The following is a 23,256-nucleotide window of genomic DNA, read 5'->3' on the forward strand; positions in this document are numbered from 1 at the left end:
GTCAGGGGCAGCAGGGCAGGCCCTACGAGGAGAGGCGACGGGACCTGAACCTGTTCAGCCTCCACAAGAGAAGGCTGAGGGGGATCTGGTGGCCATCTATAAACTAGTCAGGGGGGGAGCAGGAGGCATTGGGGGAGTCCCTGTTCCCCGGAGCACTCCCGGGAGTTACAAGAAACAACGGACACAAGCTGGTGGGGGGTAGTTTCAGACTAGACATCAGGAGGCGCGACTTCACTGTCAGGGCGGCCAGGGTCTGGAACGAAATTCCAAGAGAAGTGGTGCCGGATCCTACCCTGGGGGGCTTTAGAAGGAGGCTGGATGAACACCTAGCCGGGGTCGTTTGACCCCAGCCCTCGTTCCTGCCAGGGCAGGGGGTCGGACTAGCTGATCTGACCCGACCAACTATGAAACTATGAGACATGCCTAGGACAGCCCTGGCCGCAGCACCCTGGCCAGGTGGAAACACCGGATGGCAGGGCCAGCTCCTGCTCTCTCCCGCATCTCCCCTGCCCCGAAACGCGCGAGTCCGTGAGCAGCACCCCTGGAGCAGGCTCACCCTGATGCGCCAACGACTGCGGTGATGGGGAGTCTGGTGGGGCGGCGCTGCTGGAAGTGGGCCTTGTTTACCCAAATGGGCAGCAGCATGCGCAGCCCTGCCTTGGGGCAGGAAACCCCCTGAAGGGGAAGAGCCGGCTGCCACTCAGGGGCCGCGAGCCAGCCGCGCCAAGGTACCTGGGGCTCAGGGAGGGACTGGGCTGGAGCCGGGCTCACAGGGATGCCTGCCATCCTTGGGAATGGCTTCAGCTCACGGCCAAGAGCCTCGGCTATGGGACCAGCTGGATGTCAGAGCTGGTACCCCACAGCCCCTGAGAGCAGGCCGCAGCACCGGGAAGCGTGGAAATGCGCACGGCAGCGATGCCCTGGGTGGGCAGGCACAATACTGCTGTCGGCTTGGCTGACACCTGCTGACCTCCAATCCTGGGGCTAAGGAAAGTCCGAGGAAAGCCTCTGGGAACTGTAGAAGGAAAGCAAGTGCTTGCTCCCTGCACCCGCCGATGTGCTGGGTGAGCAGTGCGGCAGGCCCGCTGGACGTGGGAGACAGCGTCCGCCAGACACAGCAACCTGGCAACCATGGAGGAAAAATGCAGCACCAGCCCAGTGCACAGCCTCTCCTCTGGCCGGACAGCTGTGCAGTCACTCCTGCATGGGGCGTTTCAGGACAAGTGCCTGCACTGGGAAGCACTAGCGCCTGCAGCTGATGACCGTGCTCCCCAAAGGCAGACTGCCCTGGTGCACGGAGCGCACCCACCCTGCTGCGGGGCCCCGAGATGGCAGCAGGCTGTTGGACGGGTGCTGTGAGGCCCATGCGCTGATGCATCCTGGCCTCTCTGGAGCAGAGACGATGGCTCCTCCCCACTGCAGACGTGCAAAGGGGCTGAGGAAGTCGGCACAGGTGCTGGCAGATCCTGAGGCCAGGAGCCCACCAGACTTCTCTCCCTGCCTGAGCAAGGTCAACAAGCCCCTAGGAAAGTCTTTTTATTCCAGCTGGTCTGTGGATCTGAACCGGCACTGGCTCCAGTCCTATGCTGCAGCTGCATCGGTGCGAGTGGATCTGCTGCTCAGCCAGGCTGAGTCCACGCTAATGCTGCCACGCTGCCTGCAGGATTGCAGCCAGTTTATCCAGAGTGGGCTGTGCAGGGCCGCGTCGTGCAGCTTGGACCTGTGACCACCCAAGGGCCCAGAAGCTGGAGACAAGTTATCATCAACCTCCCTTGGCTGGCTTGTGGGTCCGTGCGCAGACTGAGCGCTGTCCAAAACCCCTCAGGCTCCCTGACAGGCTGCAGCTGCTGCGACCGACACGGCTCCCACCGCTCCGTTCTCCATGCAGGGATGAATGCCTTCTCCTGGCACAGTCCCAAGTGGAGCAGAGGAGGGCTCTGATGTGCGCTGTATGCTACCTTGGACATGAGCTCCCGACAGCCCGTCAGCCAGACGGGGACCTCTGCTCTGCCTGCGCAGGTTGCCACTGCAGCATGGCACCGCTGTGCAAGTACTCCAAGCACTGCTGACAGGCCACGAGGGAGCCCAGAGCTGGTGCAGAGGGGTCCCGGTGCCGCCTTCCATGGACCAGGCTGGTCGCTATCTGCAACTCCCGTCCGGGTCAGGAGTCACGTGCCAACCACACAGCCGTGGGGACAGGGTGATGGCAGGCAGAGACCCGAGGCAGGTCATCAGTCCTCTGGAGCCCTGGGATAGGCCAAAGCCCTCATCTCTTCCTGCCCAAAACATTTTGCGGATGAGAGCGGCTCTTGGACTGCCCCGAGCCGGCAGCAACGGGGCTCCTTGCTTTGACAAGACGTGCAGGAGAGGGTTTCTGCTGCCCTTTGATCTGCTGCAGCAGGACTGCGGTGATGGTGAGGAGGGGGCAGGCTGCCCCAGCGGGAGGGAAGGGGACGGTCACAGCAGGCAGGCCCTCTGCACGCTCGCCTCTCTTTTGTCCGTCTCATCCCAGCAACACCCGAGAGCAGCTGGAGGCGACTGCTTTGAGTCCTCATTTCTCCCTCCCTGATTGACTGGTTGCTTGCACTATTCAGATCTGATCACAGCCTGCTGTGCTTGTTCTGTATGTGAATCCCCATGGAGATCTGCACAGATGGCTGTCACAACCCGGGGAGCGTGAGTATCTTTAGCCACTGGGGCACCAGCCATGGCACAATACTGAAGTAATTTTCCAGACCAGATTTTCTGACACTTGGCGTTTTTGAACGAGAACGTTCTCACTTTGGGTGTGAAACTCCCTAGCTCAAACCACAAGCATGCTAATGAAGAGCTTTAAACCATCAGAGATGCATTTACAAATCACACGAGTGCACGACTCTTGCTCTGGAATTTCCTTTGTTTTACACACCCATGCACGCGCTTTCCCGCATGATAGGAGCGTAGCACAGAAAACGATTAGTAAGGCTGGGAGCAGGGGAAATGGACTGGGCAAAACCCCTGCACACAGCAAGCCAGGCACTGCTGAGCCATTCAGGCCTGGTGCAGGCCTAGGCCGGGCGACGCTTCCAAGCACACTTCTGCCACGGGCTCCTGCGCCAGCCCTGCTCTGGGGGACTTGCGAGACCTGCATTTCCATGCATGTGATGCAGATGATCCTGCCACGGGGCTGGGCCAGGGCTGCCCCAGCGCCCTCAATGCAACACGCAGGGGATCGGGCTGAGCGCTGGGCCTAGGGAGAAGGAGCAAGAGGAGCAAGTTCTCCAGGTGGGACGATGCTCATCCCGGCTTTGAGCCTGTCCCTCTGCTCCCCCTTCCCTTCGGCGGTCCTGCCTCTCCTTAGCTGTTGCTAGGAGACCAAGGACGGATCCAGTCACAGCTGCACAGCAGCTGCCTCTGTGAGCTGCTGGATGATGGTAGGAGCTGGGCAGGGGGGACGCAGACTGCAAAGGGGGATTCTCCTCCTCCAGCAGCAACAGCCCTGGAGCCGGCTTCGCTGAACCGGCCCACAGCTGCCCCCTCCTGCAGCCGAAGCAGCAGCCAACCCATGCAGCACAGCACGCTTCAGAAGCCGCATGCGCCAGGCAGGTCTCAGGAGCAGGCTGACCCCCCAGAGCCACCAGGAGCGCGTCCCCGAGAATGCCACGTGCTCCGAGGCCGAGAAACCTCGGGGGGCCAGGGCGAGCTGGAAGCCCTCGTGGCCCTGGGCTTTGGCATGGAGATGCCCAGCTGCTCCCCCCAGCAAGGTGCCTCGGGGGCAGGGCAGAGGCCATGCAACACAGAGCTCTTGGCCCACTGCCCCCGGGAAGGGGCATAAACACCATGAGCACCTCACTCCCCCTGCGCCTATAGCAGGGTCCTCCTGCTGCCATGCCAGCCTCATGCTACAGCTCCCAAGTTGCCAGCCTTTCCAACAGCTGGCACCCACCTCCCCTCCTCCTGTGTTAACCTGGGGACCAGGGGAGCGCACCTCTGGAGACGGGGCATGGGCAGGCATGTCGGGCTCCAAGCAGCATCTCAGACAGATGAGCGTGCCCCCGCAGAGGGGAGCACAGCCCACTCTGGCTGGAAGGAGGCAGCAACGCATGACGCCAGGAATGAACACAGCCAGGGCAGCCCGCACGGGAAGGGTCCAGACCTGCCTGGCTGCAGCAGCACATGCGCCTCCCTGCAGCGCCAGCCCACGGGCCTGAGGGATGCCAGGGGTGAGTGCTTCTCGCTTCAGAGAGCAAAGCACGCGGCACATTCCCAAGCAGACAGCGCCAGGCAGCGGTGGCGGCAGCGTGCAGTACCGTAGAGGCACTCCACGTCCTCCTGGCCCGAGATCAGCCAGCTCCGGAAGAGGCGCAGGTGGTAGGAGCACTGGTGGAGGTGGTGGGCCAGCGCGGCGTCCAGGGACAGGTTACGGCTCATGGCATAGTCGGAGGAAAAGCGGCGCAGCAGCTGGGCCACGTGGCGGGGCTCGAGCTCATCTGGAGGAGAGGGGGCCACAGAGTGAGGGGGAGAAGCGGTGAGGAGGGCAGAGGAGGCGAGGGGGAGCCAAGCCCCAGTTCAAGCAGCCCTCCAGACGCTGTCCACCAAGTAGTGCCCGCCCGCCATCAGCCCAGACCTGTCAGGAGGTCACACGTGCCCCCACAACACACCCGGAGCCTCCAGCCACCGGGGCTGTGCGGTGGGACTGACCCCCGCGCGCGGGACCCGCTGCCAGCACCTGCCCCACCCCATGCGCCGAGGGAGTCAGGCAGGTTCTCTCCCCAGAACAAACGAGCCCCAGAAGTGCGTTTGTGCAGAGCAGGCCCAGGCTGGGCTACAGATCACGGAGGCAGCCCTGGGGCCAGGGCTGCCTCTGCCACGGAGCCGAGACCCACATCCAGCCTCGCGGGCCAGAGCCCTGAGCGACAAGTCCCCCCGCGCCACCCAAAGGAGCGAGGAGCTACAGGCCGGGAGCAGAGGAGGCCGGGAAAACTGAGCCAGGCTCCGCTCAGAAGAGACGGCGCAGGGGCTCTGCAAACGCCGAGGCCTCAGCCAGTTACAGTCACTTGAGGGCACGAGAGTGCTGAGCTCTCTGGACACGAGGGACACGCCAGCACTGCCCTGGCCCCTCGTGCTGCTCTTGTGCGTGCCCTGTAGGCAGGCAGTGGAGAGCCCAGCCCTGTCCCTTCATGCACCAAAGCACATGGGACCCTTTCTGGCCTGGGAGCTTCGGGCCAGATGGGACATATGCTGCTGCCGCCCGGGGAGCAAGTCACACGTTGGTCCCGTTTCCTGCCCGTGACGCATGGGAGAGCCAAGGCAGTTCTTTGGGAGGAGAGGCAGCATCCCAGGTCCAGCACAGATCCCCAGGGGCCTGCTCTGCCTGCACGCGAGAGCATGATCCTTCTGCGCACACAACCCTGCCACGTCCTCACAACCCACTTCCAGTGATCACGGCGAGTGGCACGAAACGAGACACGGTCCCAGCTGGCAGCTCCTCCACAGCTCAGGGGACACCCACCCTTCTGCGATGCCTCCTGGGAGACACGCAGACCCCCAGAGCCAACCCTGCATCCCTCACTCCAGCCTCTGCTTTTTGCTGACCTTAGCTTTACCCTCCAGACTGCAGGGTGGGATTTCCTCCTGTTTACTGAGCACGAAGATCCAGGATGAAGGGAAAAGAAACTGCCCAGCCTGCATGTAACGGAGGGACTTGCACTGATGCCTACAGTCCAGCCCTGCCCCTGCCAGCAGTGGGAGGAAGGGGGAATGGCTACAAGCAGTAGCTGGGCACCAAACCTTTTCTGAACATTGGGTGGACAGCACCTCCCAAGCTGGTGGACAGGGCAAGGCACAGCCGCCTGTCCTCGCTGCCAGAGGCATGGGCTCGGGCACCAGGTTAGTAGCTACATGAAGCAGAGATGCAGGAGCATGAGAAGCCACATCAGACACACACCCTCCCCTTGATGGCTGCTGGCCTGGGGGCAGCGGAGCAAGCTGTGCCGCGCTCCCGGCCCTCAGTCGTACCTGCCTCCTCCTGGGGGCGAGCCCATGGGGCCCAGGCAGAATAAGGGAGGGACAGGGCCCTTCAGCGCCTGGCACATCCCAGAGCCCCACACTACTGGGGCCGGTGTGTGCGCGTGATTAAAAGTGAGCTCCTCCAGCCTGGGCCCTGTGAGCGGGGGTGCGTGTGCCAAGGCAAGGCCAGCTCACCCTTGGGGGGCAGTGGGTGGCCAACTCCAGGACACAGCCATGCTGGCAGGAGCCAGCGTGGCCAGGGCCCCCATGCTGGGGAAGTGTGCTGCACACACGTGGCCAACACGTCTGTGGCTTCCTTACTGTTTTCCCTGCCACAGGTGCCCACTAGGAGTGAGGGATCCAGCGCCACCATCCATGTTTCGTGCACTGGGCCCTCCTGACCTCCAAAAGACTCACTCCCCCGACTGCGCCCACTGCAGACAGGGCAGCCTCACCCGCCACTGTCCAGACGCAGCCAGGCTGCTGCAGCAGATGCCGCAAACCTGCAGCACAGTGTCCGCCATGACACGAGGCAGAAACCTCTCTCCTTCTTGGCGAGCACAGGGCAAGGTCCTGATGCCAGCACAGAGCTCAGAGCGCTGCAGGAACCTGCTCCTGCTCGGCTGCAGGAGCCACGGCGCTGGCTTCCCGTCAGGCAGGGCACGGCTCCTGCCTCCCCCCAGCCCCTAGGGGCGGTTACACAAAGGATGAGTGAGCGAGTTAGTCACAGCGAGGCAATGGGGAAGGTGAGACACAGTCGGACACCAGACACAGACGCGCAGAGAACACGAGAAGGCCGGAGGGAGGGGGACACCAAAGGAGACGTGCAGAGACTGAGACGTGCAGATGGGTTAGAAGTGTGAGGGAACGTCAAATCAAGGAAGCACACGTACCATTAGTCGGATGCTTTGCAAACGACACAGAAAATCGTTTTACGGCTGGCATAGACAAGAGCTCTGAGGAAATAAAAACACATCGTCTCAGTTAACGGCCTCCTCGGGATGCCCCGAGCCTCCGCATGCTTCCGGCTCGCTCCTGGCTAACCCGCCACTGGCCTGAGCCCATCTGCTCCCCAGACGTGTTGCTGCGCCTCGTGTCTGCATCTCTTGATGGAGCCCGGAAGGCCCTCCCATCCCACCCATGCCTAGCCCCGAGGGTGCCTCGCCTCACCCTGGCATCCGGGGGACTAGGGCGTGCTCGCCCAGGCAGGCACGATGCCACAGAAGGAAGCAAAGCACACCACTGCCCAGCTGCTCCACACTTGCTGGGGACAAGGGAGTCCCCAAGAGACCGTTTCCCCGCAGCCACCGAGAGCCCAGTGGGAAGCCGCAGCCCCAAACACAACCCTCTGCCTGGGCTAAGCAGAGCACCTAGGACTTGAATGCGATAGTCAGATTGACAGAGACCAGGATGAGTCTGGACACAGTCCCGCTGCTGCCATGGCCACATAGGGGGTCTGGCCACTTGCCTTGGCCCCGGCGCTGCTGCTCGGGGCACGGGCCAGGCCCCGCTGGGCCCCGCTCTGCACGAGTTACGCAGTGAGAGAGATGAGCAGACTCGAGCGTGGAATGGGACAAAGGGCTGGGCTCTCGGGACGTGTCTCCCACTTCCGCAGCCTACCAGCCAGGCCCAAGCCCCCCAGACGGTTCAGGCTGCCCTTCAGAGCCGACAGGGCAGGGTGGCTCGGATCAGGCTGAGAAAGCGGGCGACGGGCCCCAGCTGGGTTCGGTGCAGCCCACCGGTCAAACTTCCCGGGGCTTGGGAATTCGTGGCTCTCACACGTTTCTTTCATGCTTCCATTGCCCCCCATGGCCTCCCCCCATCGGGGGTCGCAACGCAGGGGCAGCGCTCCAGGTGCCTCCGGGCATGGGTGCGCGCGCTGCTGCAGGCCAGGCATGCTCAGGGCCTGCAGTCACGACAACATGTTCTAAGACTCGGCTACGTGTCTGCACCTCTCGCTGTACCGACGACCCTGGAGCCTGAGGTCCTCCACCTGGTCCTGACAGGGCAGCAACAAAGCAAGCTGATGTTACCGCTGCTGGACCCTCTCTACCCCAAGTCAGCCATGAGAGGAGAATTTGGTCTCATGCCTCAGTCAGCCCCCGAGCTCCAGGCCGAGTGCGGCTGCTACAGCACCAGCAGCCTAACGTGGCGGAGCATGAGCCCACCCCGATGTGCGCTGAGGGGGCCAGAGGCAGGCCCGAGGCCAACCACCACCACGAGGGGATGGCACCATCTGTTACTTCCATGCACCAGCCGTGGATTTATCGTTGTGCAGACAGCCCCACGGCACTCTCCCAGCGCCGGGCACGGAGACATGAGCCGCCACTTTGCAGCGATGCCACCTCTGGCAGAGGGCACTGGCGCAGGGTGCGGCACCGTCACTCTGCCCTTGGCTCATGTGTGAGACTCGCTCGCTGGGACAGAGTTGTGCTCTGCAATGCAAGCACTCGTTCTACCAGAACCGTTCCTAGCACTGCTGGGAGCACGTGCCAGGCACAGCTGGCACAACACACCCAAGCACAGTGTAAGCTGCAGCTGGCGTCTCCAGGGCAGGGGACTGCAACCTAGAAACAGCCTAAATACCAGCATATGTGGGCGATTCCTGTGCTGCCTATGTAAGCAAAGTATTCAGCCTGAGCACTTCCCTCTGCTCTGAGCTGCCTCCCCAAGGCACCTCGTGCCTTTGCGTCTTCCTGCCTGGTGCAGAAACCTCCAGCTTCCTCCTGGCCGCCTAGGCAGCACAGGGAGGTGCCAGCAACATGGAGCAGAGACAGCGTGAAGCAGCCGCCATGCAACAGAGGTACACGACTGTGCAGCCTGCCTGGGAGGACCAGGCGCCCACAAGTCTAATCAGGTAACACCTGCCCCTCCATGTGGACCTGGACCTCCAAAAAGGCGCATGCAGGGGCCTGGCACAGGGATCACACACAGACAGCTGGGAACTGCCCAGGGTCCAGGCTCTTGGCTAACAGCAAGTGGGAAGCTGCCGACTGGTCCTGGCTCCAGCCCTAGCACATGGGGTTAGGGTTGGGAAGCCCTGGGGTGCACTCCGATTGCTGAACTGGATGCATGGCCTCAGGCAGGTCAATTCTGTACCTGCTTCTCCCTAGGGAGTGGTGCTGCCTTTGAGCACTCCAGGAAGAAGGTGACCTGGCATGGCTGCCCGCAGCTTCCCCACCTGCCTGCAACATGGAGCCCCTGCTGCATCCTGCAGTCCAGCTCTCAGCTGGTGCCTCCTGGCCCCAGTGCTGTGGGCACCTGAGGCTGGTGGCTGCTGCCCTCTCCTGCTGTGCAGGGGAACTCCGACGGGCCCCATCCCTGTGCTTTCCTTTGCGGTCAGCAGCTACTGGGGGCTACAGAGCAGTTCTTAGGCAGCCGCAGGCGTAGCCACAGTCAATGTGGGGCAGGGACAAGGGGCCAGGGCTCTCTGCGAGCTGGAAACGCCCTCTCCACACCAGCTTGACAGCCCGGCCCCTGCCTCTGTCATTTTGATTCACGTTGTACAGGTGCCTACAAGGCCTGGAGCAACCAGCTGCCCTCCAGCCCGTCCCAGCACCCTGCACTCCAGGGCCGAAGGGCCAGCCCACCCTGCATCTCAACAGCATGATGTGAACAGGCGCTCTCCACGTGCTGCAACACATCGGCCCCCCGCCAACAGCGCATGGGCCGACGTGGGGGCAAGCCAACGTGCACTCCAGCAGCCTGTTGTGCTGGGCAGTCTTCATGCAGCTTCAGGGGCAAGTCAGTGACAGCAAGGAGCTGTCATCTCCTCCCGGCATCCCCATCGGCCAAGTGCCACCGCTAGAACACGGGGTGCTCACCGGGTCTCCCATGGGTGCCTCCCCACACCCCCTCCCCCACACTGCTGTCCTGACCCCACTGCCCCGGTCACCCCGCATGCAGGGCAGGCAGCCCCAACCCACGCACAAACTGGAGTGGGAGGAGCTGCAGGAGCGGGACTCAGACGCGGTTCCATGAGCATGTGGGAATTCCCAGCAGGCCTCTGGCCCGGCCACCTCCAGAGCAGGCAAAGTCCGACTACCAAGAGCAAGGGCTGAGCCCTGCGATCTCAGAGCGGCTGGGGGATTCCCTCCCATTCCCACCAATGCTCAGACAGTCAGGACCGTGCACCCCACACATCCAAGGCAACTGGCACTGCCACGTGCATGGGTGGATGCGTGCCTGTTCAGATCCATGTCCCTGGAGGCCTTGCTAAGCCTTGCCTGGTAACAGCTTAGGGCAGTGAGTCCCCCCCACCGGCTGCAGCTGCGTGCAGAGGACACACGTACCGTCTTTGTAGGTCAGGCTGGTGGCAAACTTCTTGCCGTGGCTGCGCGCGTAGTCCTGGAGGTTGGGGGCGCTGGAGGAGCCTCCCAGCACAGTGGTGCTGAACAGCCCGGTGCACTGCGACCCTGGGAAGGCACAGGGCTACATTAGTCACATCTCCATGGCCTGCGCAGGGTGTTGGGAGGCAGGGCATGCACTCCTTCACCAAGGGATGAGCTTTGGGATGGGGCAGCAATCCCCTGCCCCCGGGAGAGCAGTGGCAGAAGTTGGCAGTCAGACAGAAGCCTTGGTTGCTGGATGCCCCCTCCCCAGGCTTGGGGCACCTCCCCGGCTGCTTCTAGCAGAAATGCCCAAAGGGGCGGCAGCACCCGAGAGCAAGCAGTGACTAGGGGTCAGCAGCAGGATGGGACCCGTCTATGGGCTGGGCAGGGAGGGGCACCTGCAGCAGGCAGGGGGCTGCTGCGGCCAGCAGTCTCCAACCAGTCCTGCCCAGATGGGGCCTGGCACCCCTCTGCCTCAAGCTGCCTGGATGTTCCCATAGGATGCCAGGGGCATGTCAAACCAGGCCGCTCTCAAGGACCCTTTTCCTCCAGTCACATGCACCAAACCCAGAGCCATGGTGATGTAGTTGCTCCGGGGATACCCTGCTCTCCAGGCCTGGCTCTGGTGTGGTGGAGAGCAGACGACAGCCCTACCCCCTGCTTTGCCACTGCCTTTGGGTGGGCTCAGTGTGCACACAGCGCCGGGGGGAGGGGGTATGCACAGCAGAACTGGCCTCCCCGGGCCTGGCAGGGCAACCCCTATGCAGGCTCCGAGCAGCTGATGATCTCCAGGCACAGGCTGGGAAGCCTTTGAGAACCAGGGCCTGCAGCCCCTTCCCTGCCACAACTCAGGTTTTAGGAGTACGCCTGCACGGAGCAGTGAGGCAATGGCAGCACAGGCAGAGGCATGTGCATGCTCAGCCCGGCCAGTCAGGAGCAGCAGGGGAGTTGCAGGGACATGGCCTTCCTGCTGCTAGTCCAGGACACTGGGCCCTCGCCAGGCACTGCTCCATGTTCCTGGGGCTGAGCGGCACCCTCTTGCTGATGCTAGCTCGCCTCCCAGCAGAGCAGCCAGGCAAGGAGAGCCCGAGCCTCACACCTTCCGAGGCTCCCGCACCCCCAACGTGGGCATTGCTGTGCTAGGGACACCCTTCTGCACCGCTCTGCAGAGCTGCAAGGGTCCTCTGCTTTCCCCCAGTTAACACTCTCCAACTGCCCAAGATGCCTCCTCGCGAGCCTGGCTCAGCTCATGGCCACCGCTCTAGGCTGCATGAAACCCAGAGATCAGTGACCCCAGGGTGCAAAACCTGCTCCTTCAACGAGTCCCTGAGGGCAGCAAAGCTCCTGTCATCCTGCCAGGTGCCTCCAAGGAAGTTTCTCCAGAAATCCAGTCTGAGATGTCTGTTATCTGTGGCCAGCACAGTGGCTCTACTCCAGGGCACTGGGCAGTGCCCACCTAGACCATGCTCATGCTGGGGACAGTCTGTGTACATGACCCCTGTGAGCCCAGGGAGCAGGACGGTCTGTGGAGGAGGCTGAGAGCCGGGACCTGGGAGGGCAGAGCCCCAGTCCAGCTCCACCTCCATCTCAGGCTCTCTGTGAGCGATCCATAGGTTGTGCGGTTGGAGTTTGCTCAGCCGCTACCAGCTGGGGGTGCCCAGGCCAAGATCTCCTTGGCTCACAGACAGAAATACTGGGACACCTGTGATGTAGGAAGCATGAGGCCTCCCCAGGGAGGCCTCCAATGGGGGCTGTCACTGCTGTGCTCCCACCTGGGCCGGGCTCACAGCCAGTGCCCACAAGAGTCCTGCCGGGGGGACCCAGGAGGGAGCCCATGGAGCAGTGCAATGGTAGCTGTGGGCACGATGCTCGGGGTTCTGCACCCATTAGCCAGCGCTCTGCCCACGCCGGTCTGTGCTGATACCAATTGTGGGCCGCATGTGGAGCCAAGGGCGATGCTTCCCAGGAGCGATGCAGAGCCCCAAGCACTGGGCAGGGGCCTTTGGAGCACAGCGCCAGGCTCTGACCTTGCTTTCTGGTGCAGCAGACAACTCCACCCAGCCAGAAGTCTGGGCGTGGGCTGATAACCCAAGGTTGTCCTGGAGCCACAGTAAAGGGCTAAGCCTGCTGCAAGACTCAGTCTCAGGACAGAGCTCCTCGCTGCCCTCCAACTGCACGGGCCTGCACCATAGGGAAGCCTGAAGTCTGAGCTCCCTTCTCCAGCGCGCAGCCACAGGCACACGGAGGGCCAGAAGCACTCAGCTCGGGTCCTGGCATGAGGAATCCTCCGTACAAAAGCTTCCTTGCAACCAGAGTAACCCTTCGTTCAGCTATGCCTGCCAGCCAGTCCTTAAACGGCCCCGTGTCAAGGGCATGGTTCTGTTTTCATTCTGTATTTTCAAGTAGGATATTCTCTATTGTCCTGCTATCCCCTGCAGGGCATCACTCACCCCACACCAAACCCTCGTCGCTGCTGTTTCACACATCTCGCCAACGGTACAACGACAGGGGTGGAACAGACCCTGCAGAAACTGGCTCATCCAGGGACTGTCAACAGGATCCGCTCCCAGTGCCCGTGTGCCCTAAGCAGGTGGTGTGAGGTTCTCACTGAACAGCAGGATCCCTGACAGCCCTGCTCAGGGGCCTCGCACAACCAAGGTCCTGGGGGTGCAGCAGACACTGCTGCCACTCAGACGTTTGAGGTGGAAGACCTTACAACCACTTGGGCCAGCATGGGGGATCCAGTCAGGTGGAGGCAGAAAGTAGGTACTGCCGTCTGTGTGGCCAGCACCTCTTGGAGAGGATTAGAGAACTTCTGAGAACTAGAACTTCAGCCGCACGGAAACTTGCCCCGATGAAACACACCAACAGGAGGGTCTGAACCAGAAGCTCCGGATGCCCCTGCCTGGCAGATGTTCCAGCCGTGAGGAAGCCATTTGTACAGCAGGGTGGGCGGTGGCAGGCGCTTCTAGCCCAGTGCCCTGTAGCTCTGGAGCACAGGGTGGAGGCTAAGGGGGAGTGCTTGTGCAGAAGCCATCTAGACTGGTCTCCTCCTCTCCCGTCAGGGCTTCCAGCACGCTGAGGGGAGAGGAGTCCTGATCGGGGTGCTGTGCCCTCCTCTGCTACTTCCCGCTCTGACAGAGTGATCCTGCATGAACCTGTCAAGCCCTCTGCCAAGTACTGTCAATTGTCACCTCCCAGGATGATCACACTGTCTGGAACGACACAAATCATTCTGGGAGTGGGTGACGGGCCCAGAATCAATGTGGAGCCGGTGAAGGGACACCTTGAGAAACCGGACATTCTCAAGTCCACGGGCCCAGACGGATTGCACCCGAGGGTCTTGAAGGAGCCGGCAGACATCATTGCATCCCCCCTTGGCACAGATATCTGAAAAATCATGGCGCTCAGGTTTGGTCCCAGATGACTGGAAAAGAGCCAATGTGGTCCCTATTTACAAGAAAGGGAGGAGGGATGACCTGGGGAACTATAGACCAATCAAGTCTTATGTCCGTCCCTGGAAAAATCCTGGAGAAAACTGTCAAGGGATCCATCAACACCAGACTGATGGAAGGCAAGCTTCTGAATGCCAGCCAGCACGGCTTTGTGACTGGCAGGTCTTGCCTGACCAGGTAACGTGCCCTGGAAAAGGGAGATGACGTGGACATCATTTATCTGGACTTCAAGAAGGCCTTTGACCTAGTTCCCCACGATGTCCTTATGGTTAAGCTGGGGAACTGTGGCCTTGATCATCATACGGTCCAATGGCTAGGCACCTGGCTACAGAGTCAGACTCAAAGAGTACTAGTTGACAGGAGAAAAATCAACGTGGTGCAGGATGACCAGCAGAGTCCCTCAGGGCTTGGTACTGGGTCAGTACTCTTTAACTTCTTCATCAATGATCTGGATTCGGGAGTCAGATGTGAACTGGCCAAATTCACAGACAATACCAAATTATGGGGTAGGGTGGTCACACCGCAGGACAGGCTGGAGATACAGGCCTACTTGGACACGCTCTCAAAAGTGGGCCAACCAAAACCTGACGGCCTTCAATGCAGAAGTGCAAGGTGCTGCACCTCAGTAGGAAGAACCCCCAACACACTTACAGGCTCCGCAGTATTATGCTCACTAGCACCATGATTGAAAGGGACTTGGGGGGGTCTTGACTGACCACAAGATGAATGAGCCACCAATGTGATGCTGTGGCTGGCAAAGCTAACCAAACGCTGGCGTGCAGCCACCGATGCATCTCAAGCAAAGCCAGGGAAGACATCTTTCTGCTTTACTCGGCCCTGATGAGACCGCAGCTGGAGTACTGCATCCAGTTCTGGGCCCCCCACTTCAGGAATGATGTGGAGAAGCTTGAGAGAGTCCAGAGGAGAGCTATTTGTTTGATCCAAGGCCTGGGGGCAGGCCATACGAGGAGAGGCCAAGAGACATGGGACTCTTCAGTCTGGAGAAGAGAAGGCTCAGGGGGGACTTGGTGGCAGTCTACAATTATATAAGAGGGGTACATGAGGACCTGGGAGAACAGCTGTTCACCGGAGCTCCCCAAGGGATAACAAGGTCTAACAGCCATAAACTCCAGGAAAGCCGATTTAGTCTAGACATAAGAAAAAAGTTCTTTACAGTGCATGTGTCCAGGGTCTGGAACAGACTCCCCCAGGAGGTGGTGCAAGCATGTACTGTGGACTCTTTCAAAAAAACAGGTGGATATATTTCTTGTTGGGGTCACTTGATCCCAGCTGACTTCCTGCCTATGGTGGAGGGAGGCTGGACCCGATCATCTCACAAGGTCCCTTCCAGTCCCTAATGTCTATGAAATTGTTGGCCACAACGGAAAGCCAGGCAGCATGGTCCACGTGGCAATTCTCCGCTGTGGGGAAGAGATCCCGGGGCTCGTTGCAAGCCTGGCCAAAAGAATGCACGTGCTACCCTGCACGTGGATTTCCTGGCTCAGGAACGCTGGCTGTGCACTCAGCAGCCACATACAAACAAGCCAGCTCAGCCAGAAAGCCTCGGACCCTCCTGCCTGCTCCAGGCTCCCACCCAGCCTAGGGAAAGCTTATGGCCACCTTGGGCTTCCTCAACCCACTCAGCTGCAGGTGCCCAAGCTCAGAGCGAGGGATTGTCTCTGCCTCCCGCAGTGCGCGGCTGATGCTGCCCAGATCCAATGCCTGCTTCTCTCTGGCTTTAGATGTTATTTTCTCCCACCTCTCAAAATGTGATGCAGAACTGGAAGAGCCTGGAAACGATTCAGCCCATCACAAGCCCAGCCAGGAGGGTGGCTTCCCAGATACATTGGAACAGATCCTTTGCTCTGGGAAGTGGCTCTGCCCACTGGGTATGAATGTGCTGCCCTTCGTTATGACAGACAACCCTCTCGCTGTCAGGCTGGGGGCGATCAATGCTCACCGTGCTAGCTGCATCTGTCCTTCAGCCTGGGTCCCAGCCACCTCCTCGCTCCAGTGCCAAAGCAGCAATTCCAGCCTCTGCCCTGCCCGGTCCAGTACACAGCCCCCCGCTGCTTGAGACACCGCAGCTCAGCAGGTTAGACATGAGCAGCATTTCAGTGCAGGACCAGAATTCCCTTCCCTCTCCATGAGGCTGCAATGCATCAGGCTGTAGAGTAGGCAGAGCTGAGAAATTCAGTCTGATTCCTGGCTGATGTAAAACACGAGCAGGGCTGCTTTTTGTGGACAAAACCCTCTGGGAGTTCATCAGACACCACAGACATGCTGCCAAGGGCATTGGTGCACGCGCACTCCCTTTGCAGGTCACCTCTGAAGTGATGCCAGACTGTGCTGGAGACCGTAAGTATTCCTGCTCTGCTGAGCGAGAGGAGAGGCTGATGTGGGGTTTCTGCACTGCCCCAAGGGAACACCTTCCTCACTCTGTGGCATGAGTCAGTCTCACAGATTGTTCACAATTTCCAACAAGACGCTTTGTCCTGACCTGTTACGGTCCCGCTAGGCAAGAGCAAGCTGCAGAGCCCCAGGCTCCAGACAGAGCACAGAACCCTCCTTCCACAGGGTTCAGAGAATGAGGAGCTCTGCTCTCCACCCACAGACTCTGGCTGGAGACGACAAAGGGCCACGGCTGCTCCTACTGCTGCTGCCTCCTGCTCAGCTCAGCACAGCGGCATGAGAAGCCAGAGACCATCTGCGCCTGCCCCAGCAGCTAGGGTCCTCACTGACCAGGAGCAGCGGCAGTGCCTAGAAGCCTTCTGGGTTGCCACTCGCCTAGCAAGAGAGGCCAAGCTCTTCCCCAGGGAGACCAGCTGTCACCAGAGCTAAGGCTAAGGAGGGAGCGGACACCATCACAGCTCCTGGAGAAGAGCCCTGCAAGCCCATTCACCCGACAGGCCCTGAGCATGCCAGGGACTGCATGCAAAAGCCCTGCTCCTGCTGAGCACAAAGCAATGCACAGCACAGCAGCCAAGCACTGGGCCCTGTTGCTACCAGGGACACCCGTGCGCTTTCCCCGCAAGGAGACAGTGAGCACTCTGTGTGCGATATGACACGACAGAATACATATCAGACATACGTGGCATAGGAACCAGATGCACACCTGGAGGGACGGACAGATGTATATACAGACACAGAGGCAGAGGAGAGAGCATCGAGGGCAGGCGCATACCTAGGCCACTTTGCTTCATTTCAGACGCTTGCCTGGAGTAGGTGCTGAAGAGGCGATACCCACCCGACTTGGAGGAGGACTCAGACAGCACCTGCAGGGACAAATGGCACAGTCAGTTCTGGAGGGTCCCTGTGGCCGTGGCTGCCCACCTCACAGGCCTGTGCATGTCAGCGAGGGAGAGAAGTGGCCATGTGGCTGTGGGCAGGGGGAGGGATGTTTTCAAGAGGCAGCAGGGGTAAACGTGCATCCACCCCTTGTAGATCAGCTGCCTGCCCTGGGAAGTGACCCTGTAAGGGCAGAGCACGCTGCACCATGCCACGCAAGCTCCACGTTGCAGCTGTGCCACTGTTCAGACTAATGCCCTGCCCATCTGTGCTGCAGACATGCCCAGCAACCCATCGTGATACCAGCAGCAGACCCCAGTGGGGATCCCTTGCCTGCCTGTCACTGTACAGGCCCTGGGTGCCACACACATAATAATATAACAATGAACAAAGCAGATGTCCATCCCTGGAGACCAGCAAACCCCACAACTTCTGCCCCAACTGGAAACAGATGGCAACGGAGCTAGTTTGCTCTCAGGGGGAGGCAACTCCAGGTCTGGTGGGCTCCAGTGCTTGCACTCACAGTGCCTGGAGGAGCTGGAAGAGGAGGGGGCGTCAGCTGCGCTTGTCAGGACAGCGTGTGGACTGTCCTAGAAGTGCCCTGGCCTTTGGGCAGACCAGGGCTGTCAGGCAGCACGAATGGCACAAGCCTCCAGGAGAGGGGTGGTCGTGGCCTGAAGTGGCTTCAAGGAGTCTGCTCCCCCTGGGCGCACCTGGTCCCCCAGTGACACGGCTGCGGATGCTGAGACAGCTGTCGGGATCAGGGGTCCAGGCCCATGGGGCTGCTGGGACAGTCAGACCAAGCTGCCAGGACCCCCTACCCTCATTACCTCCATGGACCCTGTTTTGCGGTTCCGGATGAGGGGTGACCTCCGCTGGACGCTGACCATCTCGGAGGGCAGTGGCGACCTCAGCTGCGCTCGGTCTGTCTCAGTGATGTTCTTCACCTTGGAGAGATCCTCCATGCTGCCCTGGTCCGGCTTCTTCTCTTCGTTCTGCAGCGAGAACGGCAGCATCATGACCACGGCAAGCAGTGCGTCACCCAGCTGGGCTCCTTCCAGGCTTCACCCTTGGCAGGGTTGGGTCAGCAAGACGCTGTCTCTGCACGTGGACGTGGCCCCAACACCTCTGCACAGCCGAACCCCTTTGCCCAGCGGAAGCGGGAATCCTGCCCCTCCACTCGCTGGGAAGAGGGGACTGGAGACAGGGCCACCACAGACCGCACGGCCGCTGGCACAGGCTAACTGGAGTGTGACCGACTGCACCCAGCCCTCCAGTAGCTGGGGAAGAACTGGAGCCTTCTCCCCAGCAACGTGCTTTCCTGAGGGTAGGACCTGCCCTTGCCAGCACAAGGCTGTCTCAAGGCAGCGAGGTGGCATGTGCCTGGAGCCCATGGCTCCCAACATGGGCACGCTGCCTGTGCCGTGGCATGGTGCTGGAGCTCCCAGGAGCAGTCCTGGCTCAAGCCTGAACCTCGCTACACAGCCCAGCCCAGTCTTTGGACCGGAGCCCAGCAGCCAGACTCACCTCCGCTGATGCAGGGCGAAAGCCAAACCCTGTAGGGACATTTCCATCCTCCTCACAGCCCTTCACCCCAGGGCTGAAATGCAGCTCCACGTGAAATCGCTCCTCTGAGGATGGGTCCTGGAGACACACACACACACACACACACACACGTCAGTCGCCTTCTACATGGGCTCCCGCCAGGCCAAAGACCTGCTCTTGCCTTGCCAGTACAGCAGGCATCCCAAGCCCCCTTGGAGAGCTCGCAGACGCAATGAGACATGTCTGGGGCAGACCCAGTGGGGCTATACTTGCTGGCACAGAGCTGCTCCCAGAGGAACCTCCCAACAGAACAGGGACAGGCCCTTGCCCCTCCACAAACCCGACACTTGCCACATGGTGTAGGACTGCCTCCCAGCCCCACTTCTTTTGCTTCACATTGATAGAGGTGCTCCCAAAAGTTGATGAAATAGATGGCTGGGACTCGGCCCTGTCACGATGGAGGTGAGACTAGAGAGCTTTGCTGCAATGCCCCTAGCCTGCAACCTCTGGCCAAGTTAGTGCAGATCCTGTAGAAAGGGATGCTCTGCCGTGCCCCAAGCAAGCTGTCTGTCTCGCTGGTGAAATTCTCACCTTGTTTTCTTGTCTAAATTTGTATAGCTTCAGCTTCTCGCCAGCGGCTCCCCCTACCAACACTAAACTGAAATGTGTCTAATGCTTCGCCTTTTCCAGCAAATGCTACTCTTGCTAGGATTTATTTTGTGGCAAATATATTTAAATGTCTTAGTGTCGTTTAACCTGATTAGATGTTTAATATCTTTGGCTTCCCTTATCAATCACCTGCATTGTGTTGACTTCTAATGTCATAGATGTTATGGCCAGAAGTCTGACCTGTACAACAGGGGTCAAATCTCCCCCATAATTTCTGCATCAAGACCTCACATATAGCAATCACCATCAATTCCCCCCGTTTCCTTTTTGCTTTTTGGTTGCTGCTTTCCCTTCTCATCTAACCAAGAAAGCCGCCTCCTGAAACTGTGAAATCTACCCACGTACTTACACACCTCCTAACCACCGTCCGCATTGCTTTTAGCTCTTCCCTGCAAATCACTTTTAACAAGTGTTAATCATGATCTTATTCAGCTAGGGAAGTCGGTTCTTTTAACACACCAAGGGTGCACACACATGTACAACGGGTCAGGACGGCAGCCTGTTTCCATGTACCGCCCCCAGGTTTGATCACTGACATCCAGCAGCTACCAAGTTTTAGCTCAGTGCTTCTTAACTGCCGTATTTTCTCGCATATAACCTGCTCTCCCCCCCACCCCCCCAACTAGTTGGTGAAAATGGGGGCATTCGTCATATGCAAGAAAACCAGAGGCCCACAGGCCCAGCATCTGTGGCAAGGGAGCTCAACTTTCTGCCGGCATTAGTTGCTGTGGCTGTAGGAGCCATGGCTGTTAATGCTGCCACCTCTCCTGCGCTGCCAAAGCTCCAGCCCTATGGGGAGCCCCCGGCTTGTGCACCGTGCAGGCCAGCATGTGGGGTTGGTCTGTGGGCCACAACCGGTGCACAGGGCTGGCAGCAGGCTTGGAGTAGGCTTGGCCCCCTAGCTGCTGCTGCTTAGTTTCTACAAAAAGGAAGATATTTTTCTCTTCGTGCTGTCTTCCAAACACAGGGGGTATTTTATATGGGGGTGGGGTGTACACAAGACAATATGACATTTAACACATGCAGAGATCTGGTCGTTCACCCCACACGAGATCAGTCCCAGACCCCAGACCCCCACATGGGGGCCATGCTCCCTTCCCCTGCATCCAGGGGAGGTTAACAAGCCACAGCAAACCCGAAGGGCTCTGTGTACCTCTTGCTGCAGACAGAAAAGGGCAGCAGAGGAGGCCCCATGCCCTGAAACAAGACTCCAGGCTCCAGGGCCAGGCCAGACTACTTTGCCTCCAGATCTCACAGACGTAACCACAGGCCACCTTACAGCCAGTCTCGAGTCTCTGGGACACTTCCCTTCCAGCGGGGGGCAGGTAGCAGCTCAGGCACCTGGCTGTAGGTGCTGCTTTCACAGCCATGCTACAGCTCATCCATTAAATGCACATGGGTCTGAAGACTCTGCTCCACTTTGCCCCAGTAAGCAGGAGGTGCTGCCCCAGGCATTCGTGTTTGGAAGCAGGTGTGCCCTGGACACGGCTTCCTCACCCTGGAAGATCAGCTGGGACCTTGCTGCTGGGTGTGACGGGAGCCACAGCGTCCCTGGGGCTCTCCTCCGCAGCACGATGGAAACATGAATCTATGAATCCAGTTGGGGACAACAGCCGGGCATCAAAGCAGGGCATCTTCACCCCCATGCTCTCACCTTGTTGTTGTCCTCGTAGAGCATGATCACGATCTGGGTCATGTAGTTGAGCTCTGAGACGGCGCTCAGGTAGTCCATGGCTCTCTTCCATTGCTGGTCTTTGCTCTCCTGATGCAGACACACGGGACAAGCGACACGGACACCAGTGAGATGGAGCTAAGGAGGCTCCCCTCCATGTTGAGCTGCCATGCACATGGGTTCATGTGGAAGGAGGAGCACAGGCAGCAAGCCTGTGCCTCTGGGGGACCGGCGAGGAGCACGGGTGGCACAGGGTGAGGGAACAGGTACTGAATGGAGGACCGGGGCACTTGACACCTGAGGAGAGGCACCAGGCCTGCTGCACTGTGCCATGATGGACAAAAGGCCCTGCTAAATGAGCGCTGACACCTGCCAGGTCCCTGAGAGCCAATGCCCAGAGACAGGACAGAAGGTACCAGCAGGCGTCTGCAAAGCAGGGCTGCTCCTGCCCCGGGGAGTGCAGGTGCATGCAGAACTAGCCAGACCACCAGGGAGCTGCAGCATACCAAGGCCTAGTCTCTGCCAAGGACAGATCCAAGACAGGTGCAGGCTCCAGAGCCTGGCTGCCTATCCCTTTCCCCTTACTGCTGGAGACCCTCTCCCCCACACCCCCAATCCCAGGTCACTTCCTCCAGGGGATCATTGCCCCCATTGACTGCAGCTGAGTTTCCCCGAGAGCAGGACCAGCCGCTCAAAACAGCAGCCATCACTCTTGCTCACACAGCAGCAACTCGCCTGGGCTTCCCACTGAGCTCAGAGGGGCTGCATCTGGCAGGGACCGGCCACTGAGTGAGAAGAGGCAGGTTGGGGCACTTACATCCAGGAGCCCACCGTAGCGGAAGATGCTGAGCAGGGAGTGGACGTGGCTCTCGCTGGTGAAGTACAAGCGTGTCCGGACATGGCGGCCAGGCGACAGCACCCCTCGGGAATACCTGAGTCAAACCCACCGGTGTCAGCTGGTCACCCTGTGCCTGGGCTCCATATCGTCACCTCCTGGTGCCTGACAGAAGCCACTGAGCAGAGGCATCTGTGGCAGCCACGAGGGGCCAGTGCCGGACCAGCTGAGCAAGCAAAGGGTGCAGGAGCTGCCACAGCCTCTGCCAGAGCTGCCACGCCAGGCCAGAGATGGCCTCCCTTCCCCCAGCGCCTGCTGGCACTGACAGGAGCACCAAGCATGCACCCGCCCGCTACCACTGCCTGCCTCTGCGTGGCCCCCTGCCCCCGGCAGACAGCGCTACTCTGCACCCCTACGCCACTGCAACGGGGCCCTTACAGCGGGTGCAGCTTGTTGACAGACTCATCCTCGTGGGTCCTTTGCAGGTCCAGCTGGATCTTCTTGACAAGGGGGAGACAGAAGCCGATGGCGATCTCCAGCTTCTCCTCCTTGCTGATTCCATACTCCTGCAGCAGCGAGAGGAGACAGTCCAGCCTTGAGCTGGGGCCCAGGCCTCGGCTGTGCACAAGGCAGAGGTCCCCTTTCTTGTGCCCAGGCCCCGAGAGCTACTGCAGCACGCCCAGACCTGTGGCAGGCCCAGGCTCTTCTGCAATGCCAGCTCCCAGAGGCTGCGTGCTCCCTTCCTACCCCTAAGGCTCCTCCTGGAGGGAGGCAGGCAGGCCGGCCTGGCTGCCCCCAGCTCCTCCCTTTAGCTTTGGCTTCTGAACCAGACCTGGAGGATGTGGGGAAGGTGGCTGGGAGCGAACCAGAGTGCGGGGAGAGGGCCCCTGCCCGGTGGTGGCTGGCACTTGGGGGTGGAGGGAGCACTCAGTGCGACATCTCCCACTTCCAGGGCCAATGCCTAGAGCGCCCATGGGCTGAGCCTGCACCTCACCCCCACAGCAGCCCTGCCTGACAAGCCAGTGTGGTAAGCGGCCTGCCCCGCCCCTGCCCCTGCCCGGGGGGCCTCAAGGGCACCAGCAGCATGTGCCCAGCTCTGGCATCCAATGCAAACATGCCTAAGCACCGACCTCCCCTGGCAAGTGCCGGGCACCAACAGGTCCTTGCTCCTGGAGGCCAAGCCCCCAAGGAAGGAGTCCAGGACAGGAACGGAGCCCTCATTACTGCCTCAAGCAGCCTCAGCAGGTCTCCACGTGTGGTCAGCAAGCTGCCTGGGTGGGCATGGGTGGAGGATCAGCCCCACAGGCATCAGGTGGAGGGAGGGAGAAGCTCCCTGCTCACACTGAGGGAGCTTCGTGGAGAAGTCTGCTGGATGTCACGGGCAGCTACAGACAGTAGTGTCCTGCCGTGAGCACTGCAGGGGTGGCTGCACAAGCTGCTGCATCCCTGGGGAGATTCTGGCTGCGCCATTGC

The 23,256-nt window shown here is 60.3% G+C and overlaps 1 protein-coding gene across 3 annotated transcripts in view; it reads right to left on the reverse strand.

Moving 5' to 3' along the window:
• Window positions 1–23,256, reverse strand: part of PPIP5K1 (diphosphoinositol pentakisphosphate kinase 1) — a 64,094-nt gene that overhangs the window by 6,328 nt on the left and 34,510 nt on the right. For all 3 annotated transcript variants that reach the window (XM_025212469.1, XM_025212472.1, XM_025212471.1), the window contains 8 exons: window positions 22,222–22,349; window positions 21,766–21,880; window positions 20,931–21,038; window positions 18,590–18,706; window positions 17,893–18,057; window positions 16,959–17,049; window positions 10,281–10,403; window positions 6,882–6,944 (listed from right to left, as the gene is read on the reverse strand). In XM_025212469.1, coding sequence (XP_025068254.1) covers window positions 6,882–6,944; window positions 10,281–10,403; window positions 16,959–17,049; window positions 17,893–18,057; window positions 18,590–18,706; window positions 20,931–21,038; window positions 21,766–21,880; window positions 22,222–22,349 — 910 coding nt within the window. The remainder of the gene's footprint in view (window positions 1–6,881; window positions 6,945–10,280; window positions 10,404–16,958; window positions 17,050–17,892; window positions 18,058–18,589; window positions 18,707–20,930; window positions 21,039–21,765; window positions 21,881–22,221; window positions 22,350–23,256) is intronic.

Source organism: Alligator sinensis, unplaced genomic scaffold (assembly GCF_000455745.1).
Source record: "Alligator sinensis unplaced genomic scaffold, ASM45574v1 scaffold407_1, whole genome shotgun sequence".
Taxonomy (NCBI): Eukaryota; Metazoa; Chordata; order Crocodylia; family Alligatoridae; genus Alligator; species Alligator sinensis.